The sequence below is a fragment of the Toxotes jaculatrix genome, chromosome 13 (assembly GCF_017976425.1).
Source record: "Toxotes jaculatrix isolate fToxJac2 chromosome 13, fToxJac2.pri, whole genome shotgun sequence".
Lineage (NCBI taxonomy): Eukaryota > Metazoa > Chordata > Actinopteri > Toxotidae > Toxotes > Toxotes jaculatrix.
This window is the reverse complement of record NC_054406.1, coordinates 16,795,728-16,822,685: the sequence shown is the minus strand read 5'-3', so window position 1 is coordinate 16,822,685 and position 26,958 is coordinate 16,795,728. Positions and strand designations below refer to the sequence as shown.

Here is a 26,958-nt window from a genome sequence, read left to right as displayed (position 1 = left end):
CTATAAAATGTCTCTTTTTTTTTCCAGCTTCATTTTCCGTTTCTTTCTCCAGTCACACAAACAGTGAAGGGCCACAACTGCTTTGTCCTTTGCTCTCTTGGATTTCCGTTTGTTTGTTTGTACTGATGCTGATCCAAGAACCAAAGCTCAATATCCTCCACAAACTCTGGGAATAAGATGCTGTGAATCCTGAGTGAGTCCATTCATGTGTTTGTTGCCATTTCTGATATTGCTGATCTGATTTTTGCAACTTGTCTCACTGTTTTATTCCAGGATTGTCAAAATTACTGTAGGACGCTGTGGAAGTTACAGCTGGAATGAGATGAAATATTGTGAACCCAGGTGTTCTTTGTAATAATCTGACCAATCAAGAGCACACAGTTTGACCAATCAACTGTCTGAAGACTGAGATCAGTTGATTAAATGAGTCAAGTCTGGTGTGCTGCTGCTTGGTTGGAACACAAACCTGCAGCCTTTGTGGAACAGTTCGGACACCTCTGACTTAAATACTTTCTAGAAATTATAGGTACTGAAAGATGAAACAACAGAGTCTAGCTTCTTGAAGAAAGATTGAGGGATGGTCACTGGAGAATTACTTTACTTTTTACCCAATTTATCCTATACCCTGAGACTGAGCCACATTTTTAAATATCCAACAGGGGGAGCAGTTGAAGTTGAAATGGCATCATGGACTAAGGTAAGTTGAGAACTTATGAGAAGGTCCCCAGTGTGTTATCAGATGTATCCTGGACTTAAGCACGTACATGAGGCCAGGGCTTCTAGCTCTAAAGATAAATGGTGAATAGGATCGCGCAGGTGTATAGCTCTATATAATAGAAAGGGATTTGGTACCTTTTGGTTTGTAACAACAGAAGCTGTAGGCTCTTTATAAACATTTTAACACTGTTATTTTGAGCATTGCAGCATGACGGTGTTAGCACTTAGCTCAAAGCACCAGTGTGCCCAAGTACAGTTTCACAGAGCTGCTTTGCTTGGCTGCACAGTCCGTACAGTCTGCCTAAGCTGTTACAAGTTTTACCCACAGGGTGGATGCATAATTCACTGGGGATGGCATGTTTGTTGCTTTGCTTATGGCTGCTTGTAATATTTGGTGCACTGGGACAGAAGCTCATTCCAATACCTTCCCTGTCACTCTGGATAAGATCAAGACTCAGCTCTGATCTGAAAATGTAAAGCCGATAGTTTCTAAAAATGACCTTCAGTTTCATGTACTGTGTTTGTCGTGATCATCTTTTGCTTACAGATTGTCTTTCTTTCTCTCTCTTTCTGGTTAGAGTGTTAAACGGAAACTATGTGGATTTGACACGTTGAAGTGGCACGGCCGTTTTCACACTTCACAGAGCATCACATGTAGCATGGCGAGAGAGCGAGCCCGCCTTGGCAGAACAGGAGTCGAAATGAAAGAGGGAGAAATGAAAGCTGGGAGGAGGAGAGGAATATTGGGATGTTGGTTCATCAGATCTTGTTTTGTTTTACTCCCACCACAGACACACACACACACACACACACACACACACACACACACAGACACACACACACACAGAAACACTAACGCTCTCAAACTTTCACTCATTACCAGCTCTCTCTTCCCTCCTCCTTCCCTCCCCGTTTGAAGCAGCGATCTCTCTTCCTCCCACACTCTCTCTGTCTCCTGAGGTTTTTACCTTCCTGACTTTGTTTCTTCTTCCTCTTCCTTCCCGTCCCTCTGCATTCTGTGTGTTTTTCTTACTCGTCTTTTTATCTTGTCGCCGGCTGCCATTTTATTCTCTTTTCCCTCCATGCTCTGCTGCTCTTCATGGTGTAGCACAGCTGTTACAACCCTTCTCACTAACTCACTTTTGCTCTGCATTTCTCACACACACACACACACACACACACACACACACACACACACACACACACACACAATCACAAACATGCTGAGGAACACACACAGTTCTTCCTCTCTCCTCTTCTGCCAACTTCACACTGTCTTCGGTTTCTCTCTTATGTAAAGTCTCTTCCTTTTCTGTACCTTACAAACACACACACACACACACACACACACACACACACACACACACACACACACAGTCTTGAGTCATATACCAGTTCTCTCCACATTAGTTAATCTCACACATCACCATTCACACATTTCCACTCGCTCTAATAGGTACAGCACACACACACACACACACACACACACACACACACACACACACACACACACACACACTTTTACCCACTAGCTCTTCCCTCTTGCTCTCTTTCCTCCCTCCCAGTTAGACACATTCTCTCTCTCTCCCTCAGCTCTCTCTCTCTCTCAGTCCTCATCTGCACCTCAGCAGAGTAACATGTTGCCTCGGCACAGCTACAGCGCTGAGCAGTGAGGAGAGGCTGGCCGCTCTCTGTCTGACTGACCAAACATAAAGAGCAAGCAAGGAGGAGAAGCAAGTGGAAGAGGACTGAAGCTTCATCTCTCCTCTGTGGTGTCCAACCACCTTCTCTGGGAGGAGGAGGAGGAGGAGGAGGAAGATCGGTCTTCACGCTGCCCTTACTCAGTTTGTCACCTCATGCAGGAGGAGCGGCACAGGATGCGACTGGAGGACTGGAGCTGAAAAGTTGTCTCTCTTTCACTCACCTGTCCGTCCGCCCCTCACAGCTGACCAAACTTTTTTAAAAGAAGAACAGGCGGAGGTGGACTTGTGAAGCTGGTAGGAGGAAGGGGAGGGAAAGTATCCCTCACCCTGGTTGCTTTTGTGTGCACGTGTTTTGCTCAGTAAAACAAAAAAAGCAGGACCATCCATCCAGAGGCAGCTACCCATGTGGCAGGAGGCTCTGTGGACCCGCGGACGCTACCTGCTGGAGAAGAGCGATGGAGGCGAGGGTGCCGAGGGGCCCGACAGCCTTGGGGATGGGTGCCCGGGGTTCCAGGCCGAGGTGTGTGTGGAGGGCGAGAAGCCCCAGGACTGGCTGTATGAGTCCTACTACAGAATGAGCCAGCAGCATCCGCTGATCGTGTTCCTGCTGCTGATCGTCATGGGAACCTGCCTGGCGCTGCTGGCGGTTTTCTTCGCTTCAGGACTGGTGAGTGAAAGTGCGTGTGTGTGTGTGTGTATGTGTGTGTGTGTGTGTGTGCGCGCAGAGGTAAAGTGTTTTGAGACATTTTTAGACGTGTGGGTGAGTTTTTCCATCCAGAAAGAGGTTAGAGGCGTTTGATCTTAAATATAAATGCCGCACACCAGTGCCAAAAAATAGAAAATGTTATTATTGTTGTTGTTGTGAATTTTCACAACAGTAACAAACAGCTTAATCTGTGATTTATTCAAATTTAGTCACATTTACATGTTTTGCTCTGTTGTCACCAGAAACCACTTCTTCTGAGTTTTTTGGAATAAGTAGAAGAAGAATTTGGCAGTTAAAGTTATTGTGCGACATGTTAGAAAATATTTGTATCCTTTGTTTTTTTTTCTGAGAGCTAGAGGAGAGGACAGATACCTCTCACACATCTGTGAAGTAAACATGTAGCTGGAGCCAGTTAGCCTATCTCAGCATTATGACTGGAAACAGTATGGCTCTGCCTGAAGATCATCACTTTACCAGCACCTCTAAAGCTCACTAATTAATATGTTATATTCATTTTTACACATTAACAACAAGATGTAATGTTTTAATTAGTGATTAGTAATTACCTTTGGACAGAGCCGAGAAAGGTAATCTAACCAGCTCTTGGCTCCATATACCTCCATCTTCACTGAGAAAGTATTCAGACCCCTTCACTTTTTTCACATTTTGTTATGTTGCAGCTTTATGATAAAATCTTTTTAATTATTTTCTCCCTCATCAGTCTGTACTCAGTACCCTATTATGACAAAAAAAGGAAAACTAAAATATGACATTGAAAGTTTTCAAATCCTTTAGAAATTTAGTTCAGGTGCCTCCCATTTCTCTTTTCCATCTTTTATATGGTTCTACACCTTGACTGGAGTCCACCTGTGGTAAATTCAGCTGATTGGATGTGATCTTGAAAGGCACACACCCATATGTAAATAAGGTCTCACAGCTAACAATGGATATCAGATTAAAAACAAAGCCATGAGGTCAAAGGAACTGCCTGCAGAGCTCAGAGACAGGATTGTGTCAAGGGACAGATCTGAGGAAGTCCACAAAAAAAATCTCCTACATTGAAGGTTTCCAAGAGAACAGAGGCAGGACTCTCCCCAGAGCTGGTCTCCCTGTCAAACTGAGCAATACAGGAAGAAGGGCCTTGGTAAGAGAGGTGACCAAGAAACCAGGCACCATTCATCACCTGCCCAGTACCATCCCAACAGTGAAGCATGTGGAGCAGCATCAGGCTGTGGGGCTGCTTTCAGAGGCAGCAACAGGGAGACTGGTCAGGGTTAGTGGAAAGCTGAATGGAGCAAAGTACAGAGATAATGAAGAGAGAGAGAGAGAGATCAGGACCTCAGACTGGACTGAAGGATCACCCTCTGGACAATGACGCTAAGCACAGACCCAAGACAACACAGGAGTGGCTTAGGACCAACTCTGTGAATGTTCCTGAGTGGCGTTGTCAGAACCCAATCAAATGTCTCTGGAGAGAACTGAAAACGTCTGTCCACTGACGGTCCCCATCCAACCTGACAGAGCTTGAGAGGATCTGCAGAGAAGAACAGCAGAAAATCCCCAAATCCAGGTGTTTACAGCTGCTGTTGCATCGTACCCAAGAAGAGTTGAAGCTGTAATCTCTGCCAAAGGTGCTTCAACTAAGTCAAGTGTCTGAATACTTATGTCAGTTTTTTCCTTTCTAATAAATTTGCAAAAAAGTCTGTTTTGCTTTGTCATTATGGAGTATTCAGTGTAGACTGATGAGGGGGGAAATGAATTTAAGACTGTAACATAACAGAATGTGTAAGTGTGAAGGCATCTGAATACCTTCTGTGGTTCGAGCGATTACCAGAATTGCAGTCACGGAGCAAGAGCAGAGTTATATTTCTTTTTACAACCGACCATACTGATAAAAAAGAAAAAAGCTAAAAACACATTATTTAAAAAGTTCAGAATTTGTCAGAATAGATGCCACAGTGGGTTTTTAATGCTGTGGAATGCTGCCCATTTCATTACAGTGCCACAGAAAGGCCTTGCTCTGGTACAATCTACATATACTGTTTGTAAGTGTCAGACAGAAACCTTCTTGTTAGGATCACAGTGGAGTGTCAGAATAAAAGAAGAGTTTTGGTTTTAGCACGAGACTGAATGAGACAGGGAGGCCAGTGTGCGTGTGCATGATTATATGTGACAGCATAAGAGGCCGTGAAGCGGCACTTTAAATCGCAACATCGGGTTCGCGGAGTGGATCAAGAGCGGGATGAGAGTTTAGTTCACAGCTGTGTGGGTGTTGGTGCTTTTGTCAAGTGAAAAGTGTTGTTTTGGCCACAAACACTCAACCACAAACACAAGCTATTGTTTCTCAAGTGCCGCTTTTGTGTTTTTATGAAATAGTCGTACAAAAGGAAGCCCACTCATTGCTGAGGTTGTTGTTGTTTCAAAATGATTGTTTTGCTGCTATACATTCAGAACGAGCTGTAGACCTATGCTTCTGTGTGTGTGTGTGTGTGTGTCATGTGCTCCCAAAGAAGCACCTGGAGGTTGTCACTGAAGTCCTGTTACAGTCAATTGAACTCCATAAAGGGGTCATTCCCAGGAGATCCTCGAACTAAATCGATCCCCTTACTTCTATTTAAGACAAATCAATAGATCTTATTGCCCCGGCCGGTTGGTTTAGTTCTCCAGGTTTTACTCTTCTTCTGGGGGCTGTGCACTTGTGTGTTCACAGGTTAAATTACAATCTCCTGTAATAATTTCCCATTATTCATAATATCAATTAAATTTTCTCCCATTTGCTTCTGTTAGATAACAGACAGCCTTGTCTATAGTTATGGAGTGGTTGTCCAGTGAGGCGTGTGTATTTATTACACATGGAAGTGGAAGAATGGCAGGAATAAATAGAGGGTGGGTTGGGAGCTGGGGGCTGGGCGGCAGAGGGAGGGGAGGATGTTGTTGTAAGTGTTCTGGCTTTATCAGTGAGCCGACAGAAACCCGACCAAAGCAGCACTAATGCTCCCAAAATTACTACACACTTTTATCTTTCCCCACAGATCAGAGCTGGAGTGGGGGAATGTGGTGTTCTTAAGACAAAGACTCCTCCACCCATGCTGTACCAAATGTGTGTGTACGTGTTTGGGTGTGGTGGTATGTATATGTGTATGCATTGGATGTTCATGTTTGTGATTGCGTTGTCTTGGTGTGTTTATCTGAGGAAGTCTCCCATTTCCTTTGCAGGCTTATTTTCAGTTTTTAGAGCAGATCATTCATCTTGTTCTTTCTTGTTGCCTTGAAGTTGTATTGATTGGAATGTGTGTAGGTATGCGTGTGTGTGTGTGTGTGTGTGTGTGTGTGTGTGTGTGTGTGCACGTGTGTGTTTGCATGCCCAAACGTGTGTGTGAGTCTATACAGACCCAGCAATTACACGGCAGTATGTTAACCAAATGGCATTTAAAAAACCGTTTGACAGTTTAATAGAGATCAATATTACATCTGGTAGTGGAACATTGGAAATCTTTAAATTGGACAAAACATCTTCCATTATATTAATGACTTACATCATAGATTGCATCAGTATTGTCTTTTATTGACCCCAATGTTTATTTCAGCTCATGTTTGTGGTAGTTTAGGATCATTTGCAAAATATTTTTAGTCTTTGCATTGTCAGAATTTATTGATATTACATAAATAGCACCTGCAAACATTGATTTATTTCCATCCCATTGAGAGTTTGATAGATGCAGGCCTGTGAGTGCAGAGTGTTTTTGTAATGATGGATCACCGGTCTGAATGAATGAGGTGAGATAGATGCTGTGACATTACTGACTGAGGTGTGGTCTGAGCTGCAACACCACAAACCACTGATACATGCGGATACATAAAGGACTTCATACAAAAATGCACATGAATTTAATGTTTAACGTCCATTTTCATAATTAAATTAAAATTGTAGAATTATCAAAGTATTAAAGTAAACATTTCACTGTTTGTTTCCTCAAAAAATGAATCATTTTACTTTCTGGGCAACAGCTTCTTTATACCAGATGGATAAAAAAGCTTTACCCTCCTTGGTACCTAATGATACCTAAACTGCCTTAGCTTTGTAAAATCTGCGGAGTATCCCTTTAAGGTTGCAGTATGTGATTTTGAATACAGGAGTGATTCCCTTTGCTTCAAATTATTGTATATATGTATAGTGCTGATTAGCCCTTTAAGTTAAAGTTAAGTCTTTCAGATTTCCTTGAAATTTCCCCTCTTCTTCAGTTACAGTTTCATGAGGGCCCATATGACCATTTCCCCATGGCCCATACTTCACGTGTGTTATTTATTATTCGGCTGGTGGGAATCTTTGCTTGTATAATGCGTTTCAAACTGGTTTGATCCCCTCAGCAGTGCGGTCACACTGCTGTGCCCTCTGGCATCTTTCTGTGTGATTGTGAAACGACCATTTCTTCACCCTGTGCTGATGAAGTCCTCCCTGGGGTGCTGTGATGAATGGATGTATGATCACACAGTTGAAGTAACAAAATCTCCCAAGAATACAAGTTTTGTATTTGCGAGATGTTGTTTATGTAAACAAAATTTTATTTCCCTGTTTAGGGCTGACATAAAACTGTGATGGATATTCATTGACAACAGGTCCTTTATAAAAGTAACTAGGATGTCAGAGAAGCTAACAGCCCTCCTCTCCTCACCGACTGACATAATGTATTTCTTGTGTTTGTGTCATTTCGCTGCTGAATAATTACATTACTGTATCTCTCTGTCTCTTTCAGGCTGCTGCTGCTATGTCTCCCTGTTCCCCCTTTTCCTCCCAGTATAATAGCTGGATAAGCCAGACTGGGTTAAAAAAGGAAATAATTGTTCTGGGTGACAATGCAGTACATTATGGCAGGCAGGCACAACTCCCTCCCTCTCTGCCATGTCGAGGGAAATGGCTTTAAATGGTTTCAAAAGGGTTTTAACAGGATTAGATGGCCTACAATTAGAAATGTGCAAAGTGTGGATGCTTCGTTTTTTTTCTGACCACACAAGTAATCGAGAGAGAGCAGCTTCCTCCCTTCCTAACCTGTGTGCGTGTGTGTGTGTGTGTGAGAGAGAGAGAGCATGCAGTTAGTACAAAATGCGTTTTGACGTCAAAGGACGTGTCTGTCACTGAGGTGCCCCTCTGGTATTTGTGTGAGTTCGCAGTCTTGCTTACATCCTCATTGGGATTCAATCTGTGCTTCGGGTTTACTGTATAGCTGGTGTGGCGTCAGCAAGCAGATCCCTTGGGATCCCTTCGCCAGACCCTGACTCATGCTACCTCTGCTACATCATGCTGCTACATTAATATAAAGCAAAACGCTCCCTTCCTGCATTCATTTGCTCTGGCCAAATGGCTTCTGCTATTTTCAGCAGGCAGCTCCAGTCAATAAACTGTCAAATCAGCTACAAATTCAAGGTTGAGCCTGTGGCATCTTTTCATTCTGTGCCATAAAAGCTGCTCCAGTGAATTGCATGTTAAGAGAATCAAACACATTTCTATGCCCACACTGATGTTCATTTTACTGTAAAATCACTGACATCTAATCATACGGCAGCTCGCTCATTTAACATTTACAGCTGCTGGACCTGTCAGTGCAATCATGACTTTGGAATAACTTAAAATGGTTTACGTGGGTGTCGGGTAGGATCGAGTCTGTGAGAGCGTGCCTGTGTGAGTGTGTGTGTGTGTGTGTGGAAGCTGTGTGTTCACACTCCTCTCTTTGGGCAAATGATGGTGATTTTGCTGCTGTTCCATAATTTAGCACATGCTGAAGAGGGCAAAAGGACTAAGAGAGTACTTAAATCGCACCCTGACCGCATTTGTGTGTGCATGTTAGTGGGATGTGTTTGTGTGTGATGGGATTTTTGCACAGTTAAGTATTTTCCAGTCAAGATCAGAGGAGGAATGTATAATTAGAAAGATTTTTGGGACACAGGCAGATGCAGAGGTTATGCACAGGTCAAGAGGCTGGAAGTGCTAGAGATGAAGACGGCTGATGAAGGGTAACTGAAAGGTCTCCTCCAGTTAGCATAATAATTTCTCACAAAGACATAGATCAATCAAAGTTACAGGAATCTCACCAGATAGCTGAACAAAGTTCGGTTCCTAATTTTGCGGTATAGAGTGTTGCCATTAATTAATGACGCAAGAACCATCCATCCTTCAGTGAAAGTGTGGAGAGGATAACACTGTAGTGATAGTGGGAGTGATGGAAATACAGCTTTAGCAAAACCTTTAAGAAGTCTTTTATCAAGTCATTGTCTTTGAACATATGAAACATTCAGATAGCTCAGTGTTATCATTTGCAGTGGATTTTGAAAGTTTCAAGGAACCAGAGTCAATATCTTCACAAGGCAGAGACAGACTGATAATGGCACCAGGATATGAGGATAGAAAGAAAAAATACAGCAAAATTTGTCTGTGTTTTTTAAGCCAGCCGACCTGTCTGCATGCACAGCTATGTACAGTGCACATCCTCCTGAAGTGTAAACATGGCATCGTTAGAGTGAAGGCTTTCTGCTGTAGAGGATGAGAGGGTGGGTGAGGGAGGTCCGGTCGAAGTCAAAGAGACAGAGACAGAGAGAGTACATGGGTGTGAGGGTGTGTGTGTGTGTGTGTGTGTATGTGTGTGTGTGTTCACAGCTTCTAAATGCTGACTTTGACGGTGTGAGTGCAGAAGTGATGCTGTAGCACATTCTCTGGGCTCAGACTGTCTGTCTGCTGATCTGTGTGCCGTCTGTTCATCTGTTTGTGCATGTGTGTGTGTGTGTCGTGTCGTACCTCTATCCTAACGAGGACATAATGTCCTCATTAGGTTAAAAAGAGAGAGGAGGGTTCTCCTAAAGTACACACACGTTTTTTCGTTACTTTGACCTTGTTTGTTGGGTTTAAGGTTAAAGTTTCGGGTTAACTGATCTGTAGTGTGTATTTAGAGCAGATTCAGGACCCATTAAAGTGTCTCTGGTAGGTATTTCTCTGGTCTTACATACAAACAATTTAGCATACTCTGTGCTGGCATTATTCAGAGCGCCTGGCTTTTTAGAGTTGTTTCACACAGTAATAGTTACAGCGTCTTCACTAGTATGTTAATACAAACTGTATGTGTGTGTAGACTGCTGAATATGCATGCAGCCATGTAACGTGTTCAACTCCACCAAACGTGCAGCTGTATAAACCGATAATTCTCTCTCTCTCTCTCTCTTGCTCTATCTCTTGCTCTATCTCTTTGTCCAGAAAACAGAGGACCACTTGACGTTCCTGATCACGGTGCCGGCCGCTCTCTTTCTCTTCCTGTCCATCTTCATCCTCGTCTGCATTGAGTCGGTCTTCAAGCGGATGCTCCGCCTCTTCTCTCTCCTTATATGGGCTTGTCTGGTCACCATGGGTTACCTGTTCATGTTCTCAGGAGGGATACTCAGTCCGTGGGACCAGGTAGATAAATGTGTGTGCGTTTGTTTTATGTGAGTGTATCTGAATGTGTGTGTGTAAAAGAACATGCAGGTGCATCTGTGGGCCTGGTCATACATACTGTATATATAACTGCAGTTCTGGTTGTAAATGTGCAGGTGTGCAATGAGTTCAGTTGAGCTAAGCTCCACCCCCCCTTAGTTACTGTTGCTAGGCCTGTAAAGCTGTCCAGTCTTAGGATGACAGTGATTTTGTTCTAACACAGTCGTGATTTGCTTCTTAGCTTCAGTCTTAGCAAGACACAGGTTAGATTCATGCTTTATTGGTTGTGTGCCATGGTGCATAGCTGCCTGTGCCAGCAGCCCCAGCTCTGAGCTTGTTTCATAACAGGTAGTCTACCAGGTGGATCAGTGGTCTGCATCAACAGATCAGATCTGCTCCAGAATTTATTCAGAGATAACAGCCTGCTGAGCTTAGACGGTTGTTAAATGGGATATAAAGGCTTCGAAAAAATTGCCATACAATATCTTCCTTCATAACAATAATGGCACATGTGCAGTGAACTTATATTAAGAGGGAAACAAAATGCAAAATATAGTTACCTAAACAAACAGTCTAGAGTCCCTTCATCTTCACACTTGAAGATGTCCTGAGCTATTGGAACATAACTGTATGGCAGTAAAGTCAAACTGAATTTAGTTCATAGATGTAATCTCATAGAGCAGCTAAAATACAACGCGTCCCTGTGAATGTGAGCCAGCTCATTTATATGATTCTTTATCCATACTTTGTTAAACCAGTGTTAAATCCTCAACCATTCACAACCATTTCCATACAGAGCATTACAAAGTTACACAGCCTTCCTTCATTTTCTCCCTTCCTTTATTATAGTCCACTTGAAGGCAGGACATATTCCCCCATCCATTCTGTTATTTATTATTATTCTGGCAATGTAAAACAGGCCACTGGCTCAGCATGACTCTGAAGCAATGCTGGGTGAATATTTGCTGCTTATTTTACAGCAGACAGAGGCACTGTTTAATCCATTCCTTAGACTTTTGCTCTCACGTTTCTTGTTTTGGAGAAGGTAGGAAAAAAGAAACTTTAAATTATTGATGGTACTACAGTCCCATGCACTCCGCTTCAACATGCACAGATATCCAAGGCATGGCAGTCCTGTTGAGACTAGTTGTGGTTGCTAAGCTGTGATTGAAGTGTTTAGGGGGGAGGGGCTTAGTGAAAAGTCAAGTCAGAGAAAGAGTATGACCCACAAGGTACAGTGAAACACGTACCAACATACAAATTACTGGACCTGCAAAGAAACTTTCATAAAAGTGGGAGACTTTTTGTCTCACTCCAGAAACACTGGACCCCACAGAATGGAAGTAATAGCATCTTTTCATTAGACTCTCTCAGCTGAAGCTCCCTTTGAAGCCAACAAGAAATGAATACATGACTAAGAATAATAAAACCTGATAAGTAATGTCTTTTGACACGTGCATGTGCATTCATGAGTGTGCCAGTGACTTCATACATGTGTGTGTATTGTATGTGACAGTGTTTACACATCCGTCCCTCAGTTTAGGTGTGTCTTTGTACATGCATACCTGATTTTGTGTGTGTGTGTGCGCGTGTGCTCGCAGGCGAGTGTGTAGAATTAATTCCACGTCTGACAAGTGTTAATGAGGCCTGATGAGAGCTGGAGGTGAGCAGATCAGCAGACAGACACATTAGTTTTCAGTGCCAGACTCCTTCTCTCTCTGTCTCAGGAATCCTATTTTCTCATGCTAGCGCCCTGTCTCCCCCTATTTATCAAATCCCATTTTTCTCTCCCCAGCTTCTCCACCTGCCTCCTCCTCTCCTGTTAAGACCCCCCTCCACCCTGCCCCACCATGCTCAAATTTCCTCTCCCCCCTCTTTCCTCCCCTTCTTTTCTTCCCTGCCTCCTCTGGGATGGAGATATTTTTATCATCAGCCACCTGTGAGAGCATAATCATTCTGCATTATTAATCACTCTATTCTGCTCCCATGACTCTCCCACTTATACATCTATCTGTCTATCTATCTATCTATCTATCTATCTATCTATCTATCTATCTACCTATCTACCTATCTATGTCTGTCTCCTATTTTTCTGTCTCCTGTTTTTCTGTCCCTCTGTGACTTTTAGTTTATGAAAACAAGGAAAAAACAGAAAGATGTAAAGACTGAAAGGCAAGAAAGAAATCCGGTGAAAAGAGAACAGTTGGAATTGCAGCCCGCTCTCAGTGTGTTGGATTGATTGTGATTACTGAGGGAACAGCATGTCTGAAGGAGCACATGGAGCTAATAACAGTGAAGGCCTAAAAAGAGAGAGCGGAGGGGGAGACAGAGAACGAGAGAGACGGAGAGAAACTGGTGCTCTGCTCAGTCATTCACTTTTAACCCCTCCATCCCACCCCAGCCGCGCTTGCCGGCTCACCCACATACAAAAATATCTCGTCCACATACAGTCCAAGCCTTGTCTGCCACCATCTAGCTGCATTAGCCTGTTAGTATCAGCTTTATTTGATTTCTGAGAAGGCCACGGCTCTTTCCAGAAGGCAGATTGAACATGGCTGCCACACCTGGGACCCCAGAATCAAGACGAAGTCACACTGACCTGTGTGTGAGTGCATGTACATGTGTGTTGCAACGTACTCTTGCCAAAAAAGAAAAAAAAATGTGGGTGCTTGCATCCAAAAAAGCTGCTGTGCTGCTTGAGCTCATCAAAGCTAAAGTGAGCTGAGAGCAAGACATTTTTGATGCGTGTATTCAACCATGCCTGTCTGCGTGTCTGTGCGTGTTTGTGTTAGGAGGAAAGTGAGTGTGCGCTGCTTTTGTCTGAAACACAGGAGGGTTGTGGTGCCCTCTGAGCAAAAGAAAGAGGGGGGAAAAAAAAGTAATCGAAGAAGCTAAAGTGAGATGATGGCTCCAGCTCCCATCTCGAGGTGTTTGAGGGTGTATTAGGATTCAGGCCAGAGTGCTGTGGAGATGGAGTGTGTCTGGCTGCCTGCGTCACAGGCAGAAGCAGGTGAGGCACCTGAAATTGGACTGCCATTCTCAATTCCTACAGCCACCCAAAACAGACCGGATGTCAAACACTCCAACTGCCCTCCGTCCTCTGCTTTTCTCAGGAGTGGGAGTTCAGGGTTAGGAGCAGAAGGTTATGGCAAAATACACAGGATCGAAGAAACACCACATCTGCTCCGACGTCAGCATCCTTCCCTGCGTTGGTTCCCTTAGCAACAAAAAGTCTGAGCCTACACAAACACCTCTCCCTGTGTTTTCTGTGTTCAGGTCTTTTTTTATAAGGAACTCAGTCAACCAAACAATCACTTATATCCAATGTTCGAGCCATGTTTGTGCTTGACAGAACACTACGTGTTGGTGGTAGAAGTAATGATATCTGTGCAACGCATCACCAAGTAACCTGTCACTGCAGATAATGTTAATAGTGTTGAGGTCATGAACACAGCTCACACTCAGACAAAACAAAAGAGTGAGAAAAGAAGGATGAAATGCATTCAAATGTCTCATTATTTACATTTTGTATATCTGGTAACGTGAGACAGCTTGAAGTCTAAGTGACAGAACTGAGAATTGTCAGTTTGTTTTCAAGGAAAAGTAGTTACTCCAAGCTGTCACTCTCGGAGGATTCCTGTTTGCAGACAAGCTCTCTGAACCTGATAGACACAGGAAATAAACAGACAGGCAGGAAGGTCAGAGTTCATCTGGTGTCCCAGTTGAAACCGTGACCCGTTCGTGCCGGTCGCCACCGCAGCCACCATAACAGGAAGCTGTGGACTGACAGTAGGGGAAGTGGACAGGGATGAAGCAGGAGGTTAAGGTATCAGTGAACAACACGGGAGGAAACACACATGTATATGGACACACGACATAGAGGAACACGCGCACGCACGCACGTACAAGGCAGATAAGAGGCTTTGATGGAAACCTTGAAAGAGAAAGGACTGATCACAGTAAAGCTGCAGGAAACTCCATCTAAATATTTTCCACAGTAAAGTAATGCTATATATTATATTTGTACATATCTAAGGAACATTTTCAACATTTTTTGTATATAGAAAATGTATTAAGTATTTCTGTGATACTCTGATGTGCTGTATTTTGGTCTTCTGGGCAGTTAATCACATGATTTTGTTTTTTGTAAAACTAAAGTGAGCCACCCACTCGTCTTTAATAATTTATCATTGGATCAGCAGTTTATCGTTGGATCTTTTTGTAAGAGAGAGTGGGCAGCCAACTCAACTCTCAACTCACTGTATTCTGTATTTAGACAAAAAAGCAGACAGGGGGAAGATACAGAACATGAATCTCTGGTGGGATTCATTTGCAGGCATTTATGCGGTCTATGTTTGGGCACCGCTTTGGTCATTTTTGGCATCACTGCACTATTCGTACGACCATTAGCATCAGCCCAGAATTTGGCTGACCTATGATGTTAAATTAGGTGATGTCAGGGATTATATTTGCTGTCCATTATGCTTACAGTATTGTAGTCATTGACCATGGAAAAAAAAATCATCAAAAACCAAGAGCTTTGAACAAATCTGCTTTATTTTGGAGAAATGTTTCTCTTTACTGACTGCTCCTTTACATCTTCCTGTTTTCTGTCTCCAGGTGTCCTTCTTCCTCTTCATTGTGTTTGTTGTCTACACCATGCTGCCTTTCTCCATGAGAGGGGCCATTATCGCCAGCGCCATCACCTGCTTCTCACACACTGTCACCCTCAGCGTCTGTCTGGCCAAAACCCTCCCAGAGCTGGAGCCTCTAGTCTGGCAGGTAAGACAGATAATTGTCTAAGGCCAGAACTTCGAACATACAAGTCAAAAAGCCTGTTGAAATCTGCAGTTGACATTTTACATCCTGCTTTTGGTGTCAGCTTAACATTTTAGTTTTCTGAAGCCCTTAATGATTGCTTCACTGCACTACGTACTGCAGCACAGGGGTTAGTTTCTCAAAATGAAATTGGTAAGGTTGTTCTATGCACAATTAAAAATGATGAGGTACAACATTTTAATAAGGCCTGGGTCATAAAACAATGAACCTATCCTGCATCATCGTGACACAGCACATTCAGCCTCCTGAGTCAAATGAACTTCCTTTTAATGTACTCAGGGAACAGCTCTTAAAACACTGGCCCTAACTGAACGGACCCTTAGCACAGTGACAGGAGCTTCTGTCGATAGACCAAAAAACAACACAACACTGAAAGTGACTTAAAAATTCTGTATATTTCAACAAAAATACAGAAACATGGAAGTTAACACATAAAGTAAATTAACTGATTAGATACAACACGCATGTGTGAGGCTGTGTGAGCACACACACACAAACACAGTGACTCTTTCTAATCAGCTATCAAAGTAAACACCGATAACACTCTAATCATGATAGTCTCTCTTCTCTTCTCTTCTCTTCTCTTCTCTCTCTCACACATACACAGTGGAAAAGCACACCAACAATAAAACATGCTCGAAGACGCTCATTGCCCTTGAATACCACACCAAGGACAACCTATTGATATGCAAGGCCACATTTTAAGGACCTTGAGGTTGATATAGTGGTGGAAAAGCGCAGTTGAAGTGTGTACTCTGGCCTGGTTTTATGAGGTAATAATATAGGCTTAAGTGGAGGGAAGTAGATAGTGGGAAAATTTAATGTACACGCAAATCTGGAATGTGTTTCACCTCCTAACATTATTCTAATGTATTATTCTTTGCGTGTGTGTGCACGTGTGTTATATATGGCAGATCTTTGCCAATGTGATCATCTTCACCTGTGGTAACCTGGCCGGGGCGTACCACAAGCATCTGATGGACCTGGCTCTCAAACAGACCTACCAAGACACCTGCAACTGCATCAAGTCACCCATCAAACTGGAGTTTGAGAAGCACCAACAGGTACATATTTACATTCATGGCTGAGGTTGAAATAATATGTGAGTCAAGTCATTAGAGTGCTGAGGATGCATGTCCTGTTTTATGCATTTACTGTGGACTGAAATGTTCCGATCCATGCTAACATGCTAAATTAATGTGATGAACATGATAAAATCATGTGAAAAACATGTAAATGTTCATACATTAGCATTTAGATTAAAGCACCACTGTGCCTAAAGCTGCTCTCCATTTGAACTGGGAAGTCAGAATTTCTCAGCTCCCAGCCGGAGAATTAAACTGGAACGGAAGTTTTGTCAGGGGCGAGGAGTTGGTAAGTCGATCATGTCTAAAAAGGCATTATGCAGTGACATTTGCCTGACATTAGCATCTTTGCCCTGACATTACCCGCTCTCTCCAACCAGGGAAGTGACACATAAAATTACAGAATGATAACTGGTGGTCTGCACACTATGGATTAGCTGTAATCATTTCTTTGGAATTGTAAAATTTTGTTTGTTTGTTCCTTACAAGAGGAGAAATATGTAATTTAGCATTAATGCATAATTATAAAATGCATGTTATTGTAGGAACACTACAAATACCCCATTAGATTTGTGTGTGTGTTTTAGAGTGTGTGAGGATGCGAGCAGATGCCAATGCATAACTAAACACCACCAAATCTCATTCAGTAGCTGAATACAGATCACTTAAGTTCATTAATCAAACACATGATTAATAAAGCTACATCTCTTCAGGCTATTATACTCCCTCTGCATGCTCACTTTAGAGTGTTCATTTTGCTTCAGTGCTGAATAAGTAAATAAGTGCGGGTGGTGTAGGTTTCTATTTTTAGCATAGCCCCCCCACCCCCCCCCCCACCCCTCTCCAATCCAATCCCCTCTCTCTACTTAATTTGCTGCTGTGTTTTAGGAAATGAGCCCGTGGTGTGTGAACAATGTAATGACCCTCTCTGCTGTGAGCTGCATTTATGAGTCACACCCCCTCAGGCAGCTATTCACTCTCTCTAACATGCACACACACCCACACTCATGCCCACGCACTCACACACGCACACGCACACCACAATCACCCTCAAACAACCCTCCATCTCATGCATGGTGCTAAATTAAAGCAAAAAAAACCCACAACTTAGATGGTTACACAACAGGTAAGGGTGGTGGATCTCACATCTCCGGTTCTCTACTTTTCATATTCCCCCAGATAACTGACTATACTATACAATGTCATGTCTGGTTAAGCTTTCCAGTGCTGCTATAGTGGAACTTGACAGCAGAGAATATGTCAGCTTTCTAAAACATCAACAGCAACTGTCATGTCAGCATCTCAGGGTCAAACAGCAAGGGCCTCTTTGTATAGTCACAACAACGCAGCCTTCAGACAGAAATCCACTGAAGTAGACATGGTAAAGAGACACAGTTTACTACTAACCTTAGTGCACTTCAACCACAGGACTTGTACTTATTGAGTACGGTACATTCCTGGACGTGTATATGTGCAGCAGTATATATTCACAAACTGTTTAACTTTCATCTCACTGGTTTATATGTTTATTTGCAAGCTCGGACTGAAAGGTTTGCAGCTTGCCTCTGCCTTCGGTTAAAAGGCATTTTGGGAATTAATGAACTAATGAATCTCACCTTAATCTCGTCGTAATGATATAATATCCAAGGTTAAAATCATGGGCAGGGAACCCATTTGCAGAACTTGCTCCCCTGCTTTTATCCGCCATGCCGCGTATTCGAAAATCAAGATATTTTCTGTGCCTCAATTGCTCTTCTGTTCTTGACTTTGGCTTCCTGTGCTCAGTGCTGCAAAATTAGCCCCAGTGAACCATCATTAAGGGGGGAAATCTTTTTAGGAGGTTAAATATTAGCTGTGGATGACAATGGCTATTATTATGCAGAGTATTGTAGAAGAAAAATAGAACAGAACAGAGCAGAATGGAACAGTACAGACCAGAACAACACACAGTAGAAAATACTAGAATACAATAGAACAACCCAGTAAAAATGGACAGAGCAGTACAGAACAGAATATCACTCAATAGAAAAGTTGTAAACATGACTTGGAAAATCAAATAAAATGCAATAAACTACTCACTCAGCATGTACACAGGAACAAAAGGAACAAAGGACAGAGGGAACGAGTTCAGCCGAAGTGCGAAAAGGTAAATTAGCTCAGGACACTCAGTGCACCTGTGTCAGCTGTCCAATTAGCACACCTATGCCCCCGTGCTCCTCAGTTCTGTAGTTCTCCACCTCCATAAGCTGTACATAATAGAATAGCACATTATAAAATAGAGTAGAATAGAACGCAAGAGAAATAAATGGTTGTATTTTGCTCCAAGTAAGATCTTGCATATCACACATTTTTACAGGTGAACCTTTGGGTCTTTCGGTGGCTGTATGGAAATCCTGCAGAATATTTAAAATGTGCATTCACAGGAGAATATTGATCCAAATAATAATAACTTTTGCTTACCGCCATGCTCGTGGTTCATTCATAATGTACCAGCACGTTTTCTGAAAAGCTGAAAAGCTAAAGAGAACAACAAAAGCCAAACATCCTGCAGGTTCAGTAAAGTCTCTGTATGAATCAACCGATGTTTTTCTGTCAATGTTACTGCATTATGAAATATGAAAACAAAACATAAGAGTGAAACACGTCCAGGTACATTAAATGAAAAAGTGATAGAAGCTGAGGATTTATTGCATAATATAAATTTAAATATATTTTACTTAAATTCATACTGTGCAAATTCAAATATATATTATATATGATATGTTCTCATCACATCAAAATTGTTTATTATTTTTCTCAAGGAGCGTCTGCTGTTATCCTTACTGCCTGCTCATATAGCCAGAGTGATGAAAGCCGAGATCATCCAGAGGTTGCAGGGGCCCAACTTTGGTCGAACCGAGAGCACCAACAACTTCCACAACCTCTATGTGCAGCGGCACACTAACGTCAGGTAAGGTTCCTTCTCCTTTATCGGTGCCTCCACATAACAAAGGTTATTATTTTCTGCTCTCATCTCTGCGCTTGATTGCTCCTATACCGTCCTGTCCTCCCCCTCGTCACTGCTCACCCCCCTGCCCCCTCCACCTGCTCTCACATTTGTATTGCTGCCATCCTCGCTGCTCTTCTCAACCCCTATCATCTCCTTTTATTTCCTCTCCTCTCCTCCTCTCCTTCCCTTTCTCGTCATCTTCTCTACACCCCATGTTCTTGTTCCTTTTCACTGCCATGGCCAAATTCAATTCAGAGTTAATCCACCTCCATTGTACTCTGAGGTCACTTTGGCAAATGAAGAGAAGCCTGTGTTCTCAATGACATCCTCCTCTATATTGTAGGGGTTCACAGAAACAGAGGAGAGTACACAAATCCAGGCTTAACACAAGAGCCTCTCCATAGAATGTCCTCTAAAAACCTGTTTTCCATCATGCTGGAGCTTCACAGTAGAAACAATATCACTGTGTCCCTTTTAAGTGGGGCCTCAGGTGTGTGTTTGGGTGAGCGTGTGCATGTCTGTGTGCGTGCGTGCGCGCGCGTGTGTGTGTGTGTCCTCATGTTGATCTGCCTATTATCCTTCCAATAATAACAAATTCTCACATGGTCTAGCTCACAGTGAAGAGAGCAATCTTTCCCGAACAAAGAACTGACGCTCAGGGACAGGTGGCAGTGTGGTTCTACTGGGATCCTCCTACACTAGACCGTTATTGGAGAGACAAACAAACAGCTACTGCATCCACCATCATGTCTCCAGCTGTAATAATTGATGTCCCTGGAGAGAAACAGGCTAAATTCAGCTTTAGTTGGAGACATAATGTATGAAATGCTGTTTGTCTAAATTTGTATAGAAACTTCCTTTTTGTCACATTTAATAAATCAGTTACTATTTTTTAGTATTCAGCAGCAAATAAGCAACAAAAAGTGTTGCTTTGATTGTGCTAAAAAAAAAAACAAACAAAACCAGATTAGATTAGGTGATGATACAGATACAACAACTTTGCTTCACACTAGATATAGAAAGCCAACCATAACTGTCATGACTAGCCCCTAAGGGGGCTGTTTTCTGAGCCCTTGTTTTGTTTGGAACCCTTTTGTGGACTCTCGGACTCTTGTTTAGTTTTGTTCATAGTTCCTGTTTTATTTTGAAATCATGGCCCTTGTGTATCTTGTCTTGTTCTACTTCCTGTCTTTGTCTTGTTTCCCTCCATTTGTGATTGTCTGCCCCGCCCTAATTGGTTTCACCTGTTGCCCATCCTGGTTGCCACCCACCCCCCGTGACACATAACCATGTGTATTGTGTGTGTGCAGAGAACAACGCTGCATGCAAGTTCCTTCAAAACTATCACATCAAGTTCAGCAAATACTCATTTTGTTGTACTAATAAAATGGCCCCCAAGGGTGAACATCTTTATGTCTCTCCTAACAGAGGACAGTGAAAATCTAAGTATGCAGCGAATTGTGTTGTTCAGTGGTTGTGTTATTTGGTAATGTAATATTGATTGTCCTGTTTGTTGTTTCTTCTTGTTTTCTGCAGCATTCTGTATGCAGACATCGTGGGCTTCACCAGGCTGGCCAGTGACTGCGCTCCAGGTGAACTTGTGCATATGCTGAATGAGCTCTTCGGCAAGTTTGACCAGATCGCAAAGGTAAGCTCAAGACAATTTCACACACACATATATATCACTTTATATACACAAGGACAGCATGTGTGTTTTGCAGCAGAAATAAATGAAAAAGTAGAAGAAGAGAAGGATCACACATATACCACAGTCAGAGGCTGTTCATCTCTTTTTCAGTCCAGGTTTGGCCATTCTCTCAGGGAAAACAAATTTCATTATAGCCCTGTAAAAATCCCTCTATGCCAGAGAGTTGTTGATTCAAATCTGTTGCAATTTATGAGGCTGTACTTTGTTGTGGTCTTGTATTGGATTGCAATATCCTGTACTGTGTGGTGTTTATACCCCTCCCTGTACAGTATGAGCACGAGGTAGAGAAAATACTGGAAACACATTTCCTGTATAATGCAGTGTAATACTGCACCACCACAAGGTGTAGCTTCTAAATTGAATGAAAAATTCAATGAGATGAGAATGTGCCCTTTAAACTACCCTTACTAAACCCCCCCTTCATTTTCAGTCAGAGGGTTTTTTAAGAAGGTTGAGGTCTTATGAGGCTCAGCCACCACTAATGACTTTCTGTCTGAAATTACACTGATACTTTTCATCAAGAATTCATTGGATTTAATGGACAATACATTTTACAACATTCACGAATATGTTTTAGATCTCAAATAGTACTTTCAGCTAATGCTACCTGAGGTGTTTAAGAGTTAACCGCCTAATTTGAATTTTGAACACATATCAGTTAATTCCAAAATAACCAAGAAGAGAGAACAGGGTCTGTGCTATGCTGTCCATCAGATGAAGCGCGACCTTGAAATAAATGCTTTCTCTGTCCTGCGGCCACAGTCGGCCTCCGTACCGTACCTTCACAGAGCGTTGTGCGTTTTGACAGCTGCAGGTTGTAGCAGTGTGGGCTGGTCAGAGTGTAGCTCGCAGTCCCAGGGGTACTCAGTTATTCGGGTCTAAGCAGTTGAGTCAGGCTCTCTCAGCTTTGTGTCCAGCAGCTCTGTCCTTCCGCCTGACGAAGCTGCCGTTACATAAACCCGGGCCAACGATGAGCTGTTACACATCCCACATGTGGAATAAGAGCTAATGTGTTATGTCTGTGGGTGTATGATTTTGGGCTTGATGGATGTGACTGTGTGTGTATGTGTGTGTGAGGGTTCTGTGGAGGTGAGAAAGAGCTCAAGAAATGTCATTTTTCAAACACGATAGTTAAACATTACTTAATATATTGATAATTATTGACAGCCTATGGATCAGAGACTTTGGTGATAAGTGCACATTTCTTCTGTCCCCTCATTACTTCTGTCTTCTCTCCTTCTTTCTCTAAGGAGAACGAGTGTATGCGAATCAAGATCCTGGGAGATTGTTACTACTGTGTGTCTGGTCTGCCTGAGTCTCTGCCTCACCACGCCAGGAACTGCGTGAAGATGGGATTGGATATGTGTGAGGCCATCAAGTAAAATACCAGATCTCTCCCTCTATTTTTCCCCTCTCTCTCTCTCTCTCTCTCTCTCTCTCGCTCTCGCTCTCTCACACACACAGACAAACACACACACAAACACAAACACAAACAAACACACGCCTGTCAGACAGATTGAGCAGAAGGAATGCCAGACTTGATTTCAGCTCTGTTTGAATTCCACAGTAAACACAATGTGAATGCAATATGATAAGCCTCCCAACTGAACAAATAAAAATTTCAAACAAATGAAAAAACATTCTCTTTCAGCTCCCTCCCCTCTGCTCTCTGTGTCTTTCACACATGCATAAACGCACACACACACACACACACACACACACACATTTTATAGACCAATATGTTGGCTTGCCAGCACTGACCTTTGATCACAATCAGATTAAAGATGCCATCCACCTCAGATGTCATACACCTCTGACATGATGAGGCAGAGTCTGTTTTTCAGTGCTGGTGTAGCGGATTTTCCACCCTGACTAGAATTAAATTGAGGAGGAAAACACTGAATCATTTTGACATATGCCACAAAACTCTGGCAACACTGGTAAAGACGGTCTAAAAATGGCAGCCCACAAAAATATCACAAAAATACCCCTACTGCTTTTCAGAAACACAAATGGAAAACGTGTTGGTAAATACACTCGATTCGCCAAGAAATAGTTACATTACAAAACTTGAAGAAATGATGAAAATAAATCATCAATTTACACAAACAAATACAAAACAGATACAAATTTTCTCATTAGTGTGCTTTATCATGTTGGTTGATAGGTTTTTGGACTGAACCAGGTCCAGCTGTTTCCAGTGTTTATGCTAAGCTAGGCTAACCATGCTCCATGCTTACTTTACGATTGATACTGATTTTCTCATCTCACTCTCTGAGAGAAAGTGAACAAGCATATTTCCCAGAATGCTGAACTGTTCCTTTAAAGTCATACTGAAATTAAATTGCATGTTTTCTCTGCTACAGCAGACATATCTGCTCTGTAAGTCACATCCCGTGTTCTCCTGTGAGAAAAGAATTCTGATACCGAAAGGGAGAAATGTATATTTTATGTTATCTTTGCATGAGTCCATCAGAATATCATTATTTCTCAAGAGCTACAGACTTTGAACAACCACCCACACTAGCTTTCCTGCTAAAGCTCCTTCTTATCTAACTTACAAACAGGAGCACACATCTCGTTGAACAGGCGACCAAACAAACTGCAAATGATGAAGAGTCCTCCTTCTGTTCTCTCCACAGGAAGGTCCGAGATGCCACTGGGGTCGATATCAACATGCGTGTTGGTGTTCATTCGGGGAACGTCCTCTGTGGTGTGATTGGCCTCCGGAAGTGGCAGTATGATGTGTGGTCACATGATGTAACACTAGCCAATCACATGGAGGCAGGAGGTGTGCCAGGGTGAGATATAACACGTTTTACTTGATCTCGCTGCTGCTGCAGTGCTGCTTTGCAAATTCTTGTAATCAGCGTGTGGTTGGCAAGCTAGAGACCTGTACCTGCAAGGTTCCCAGTTTTAGTTAGTAAACCAGACAGGAACCTGTGCTTTGGGAATAGACGAACACGGCTAGCTCTCTTAGTGATTAATGTTGAATTGCACTTTAGCAAGTCGGTGAATTTCCATCTGTTCAGCTGCAGCTCCATGTGGCCTGAAGTGAGCAAGTCCCAGTGGTCAGCAGCACCAAAGCATCATTATCTTGAGTTTCAGTGGAGAGTCAGAATCTCAGGGTGGCTGTATTGGAAGTGTTGGAGGTTATTTCATCCTTAAAAGAATAACATTAAACCTGAAATATTAGAGACTAGCAATTCATTTGAATTTAAAGAGTCCTTCTTCTGTTACTGAATATAAAAGAATATGATCAGAATATTAACATCAGTATCAGTCTTTAAAAATCAGTGCTGACAGTAAAGCACCCTCTTAAAATATGATAATACGCCTGAGGGAGCAGCGTAGCCTATCGACGTGTTCCAAGCACAACCAAGGCTTGTTTTACATCAGGAAGTGCACACATTTATAGATGTGGACATGGACCATGGGATATGTTTGCTCTAATTCCACCTGTTCCGACTATTTAAGTCAATTATACCCACCTCATTTGACCAATCAGCTCTGCATGTGTTACGTGGCCATTAGGTCTGCCTTCTAGCCCTGTAACAGGCATGGGGAAAATTGGCTGTTGGTTTTGTGTGTGCTGAACTGAAAATAAACTCTCCAGTGCCACCACATTGTCTCACTGGGCTGCTAATGGTTTGTCTCCTCTTATGCCTGCTGAAAGGCATCTGAAAAATATGGCAGCTGAAAAAAAACCCCAATATTCCCATCTCCATCCATCCGTTTGCAGGGGTAACAAACAAACCTGAACAGGGAGAATTGCAGGTAAATGTGTAGTCATGAGGCTGGGAAGTAAATAATATGTTTGATCGAGCTGTTAATGGAACAGTGACGCAAGCTCTTAACCTCTCATTGTCTGTCCACTTATCCCTTCCTGTCTCATCTCCAGGAGAGTCCACATCTCTTCAGTGACGCTGGAGCATCTGAAGGGCTCATACAAGGTGGAGCCTGGTGACGGACAGAGCCGAGACTCCTACCTGAAAGAACATGGAGTGGTCACGTACTTGGTCATCAACCCCAAGGTCAGCAACCATCACGAACATGGTTCCATACATTAAAGCACACAGTCAGAAGGCGCTGTTAGAGAGATCACACTAACATTAGTGAGAGCTGAGGATTGTCACTTTGTGGCTTATTTAATATTTCATTGGTTTCTTAGTTTTTAGCAGGCACAGTGTTGTGTCTTTGAAAAATAGACTTATGTTTATGTAGTCTAGCTGCCTTTTTCTGATTTTATGTATATTTTGCTTTCTGGTCATGTTCGAGACTAAATGTCGTTCCCGTTTTTAAAAGAAAAGATGATTTAAAACCTTACGTTTTCAGTCTTTTGATGGACGACCTTGTAACAGTAGTGTACATTTGATGTACTAATTTTAGTACATCATATGCTAATTTTAACTGAATTTTGAGAAAAGTCATTAAAGGAAAATGCTAATTAATGTGCTTTTCCCCAACCAGTACTGTTATGCAAATGTTAGGTTGGTTCACTGAGATAAACAGCTGGTAGCACTGAGCATGCAATCAATGATGTGATGGAAATATGGCATTTCTATTTGTTTATTCAACTCTGTGGTGATTATCTTATTCTGTCCATCCACTGTCCTTAACCTTGGAAAACCTTGGACCAAAGTGGCAGGCAGACCAACCCACAGAGCACCACCTCACTTCCTACAGCCATGCTAGAGCATAGCTAAAAACCCAGTGGATCGGGCTGACAAATGTGTTGCCACAGAGCAGAAAACCAGGCTATTTTTCTTGGTTCATGAAGAGCTGATGTTGACACATGGTTTTCACAGAACAGCAAAAATACTATATTCACACTACTTTATCCTGCTTATGTCATTATTCATGATCCAGTGTCGGTATTCACATACAGTAATTGTCAGTTTTACAGCAGAAGTAACTACTCACTGGGTGTGTGCTTGATTCATGGCATTTATAGGGGCTGTAATGAGCCGCAGTGCAATTGGTTGACTTTCAGCACCATGGACAACACCACTGCTTTACCAACAGTTGGATGTGCTGGTTCAGGTTCACACTAAAAATACCACACCACCTGTTCATCCTGCCAAGAGCAACAGTGGGCAGCTTAGCAATTTTGGCAATGTCAAGTAGAGGAACATAATATAAGTGTGTAGCAAAGGCAGTATGTTATGAACAACATCTTGGCAAGTGTACAGTCATTGGCTCTACTCAGAGAAGATTATGTTTGAAGTGACGTCCATTTTCTCTGCTCGAGACATTGTGCAGCTCCTCCTGTCAAACCCGGACATAAAGGGCGGGTTAAGGACATTTAAGAGATCTGCCTCCTCTGTGAACTCTCTGCTGAGAGCATCTCTATATAGAATATGCTGTTGGCAACCAGTCTGTGTTTTTGGAGAGGCAAATGAAAAAACTGTGATTAACAGTCCTGCCTTCCTAATCCCTCCATGTCTTGGCTAAGAAACAGCCACCCCCTTAAATTATCTGCAGTAAGACCTTCCTTTTTCCTGCTTCGGGCATCCTGCGTTCACTTTCTGCTTTCTTCATAGACTCGAGGATTCTCAGTGCAACAGTGGCATCTCTTTTCTGAAGAGTTAAGGCCTTTATGCTTTCCAGTGCATCTTTTGGAAAAGCCGACAGTGACACAAAAAGCCACGGTGTCTTTTCAGCACTAATTCCTCCAAATCTGCTCCTTTGGCTCCTTTTAGGCTTCTTTTTTTTTCATCTTCTGATTCCTCTTCAAAGAGCTTGACCAAGGATT

At 42.6% G+C, this 26,958-nt stretch overlaps 1 protein-coding gene across 3 annotated transcripts in view; it reads left to right on the top strand.

The window, feature by feature from the left end:
• The first annotated feature begins 2,371 nt into the window (after positions 1–2,371).
• Positions 2,372–26,958, top strand: part of adcy2b (adenylate cyclase 2b (brain)) — a 40,947-nt gene continuing 16,360 nt past the window's right edge. For all 3 annotated transcript variants that reach the window (XM_041053866.1, XM_041053865.1, XM_041053864.1), the window contains exons 1-9: positions 2,372–3,087; positions 10,367–10,564; positions 15,203–15,364; positions 16,336–16,485; positions 19,308–19,456; positions 21,032–21,143; positions 22,454–22,581; positions 23,846–24,004; positions 25,105–25,237. In XM_041053866.1, the coding sequence (XP_040909800.1) occupies positions 2,824–3,087; positions 10,367–10,564; positions 15,203–15,364; positions 16,336–16,485; positions 19,308–19,456; positions 21,032–21,143; positions 22,454–22,581; positions 23,846–24,004; positions 25,105–25,237 (1,455 nt within the window). In that variant the 5' untranslated portion in view covers positions 2,372–2,823. The remainder of the gene's footprint in view (positions 3,088–10,366; positions 10,565–15,202; positions 15,365–16,335; positions 16,486–19,307; positions 19,457–21,031; positions 21,144–22,453; positions 22,582–23,845; positions 24,005–25,104; positions 25,238–26,958) is intronic.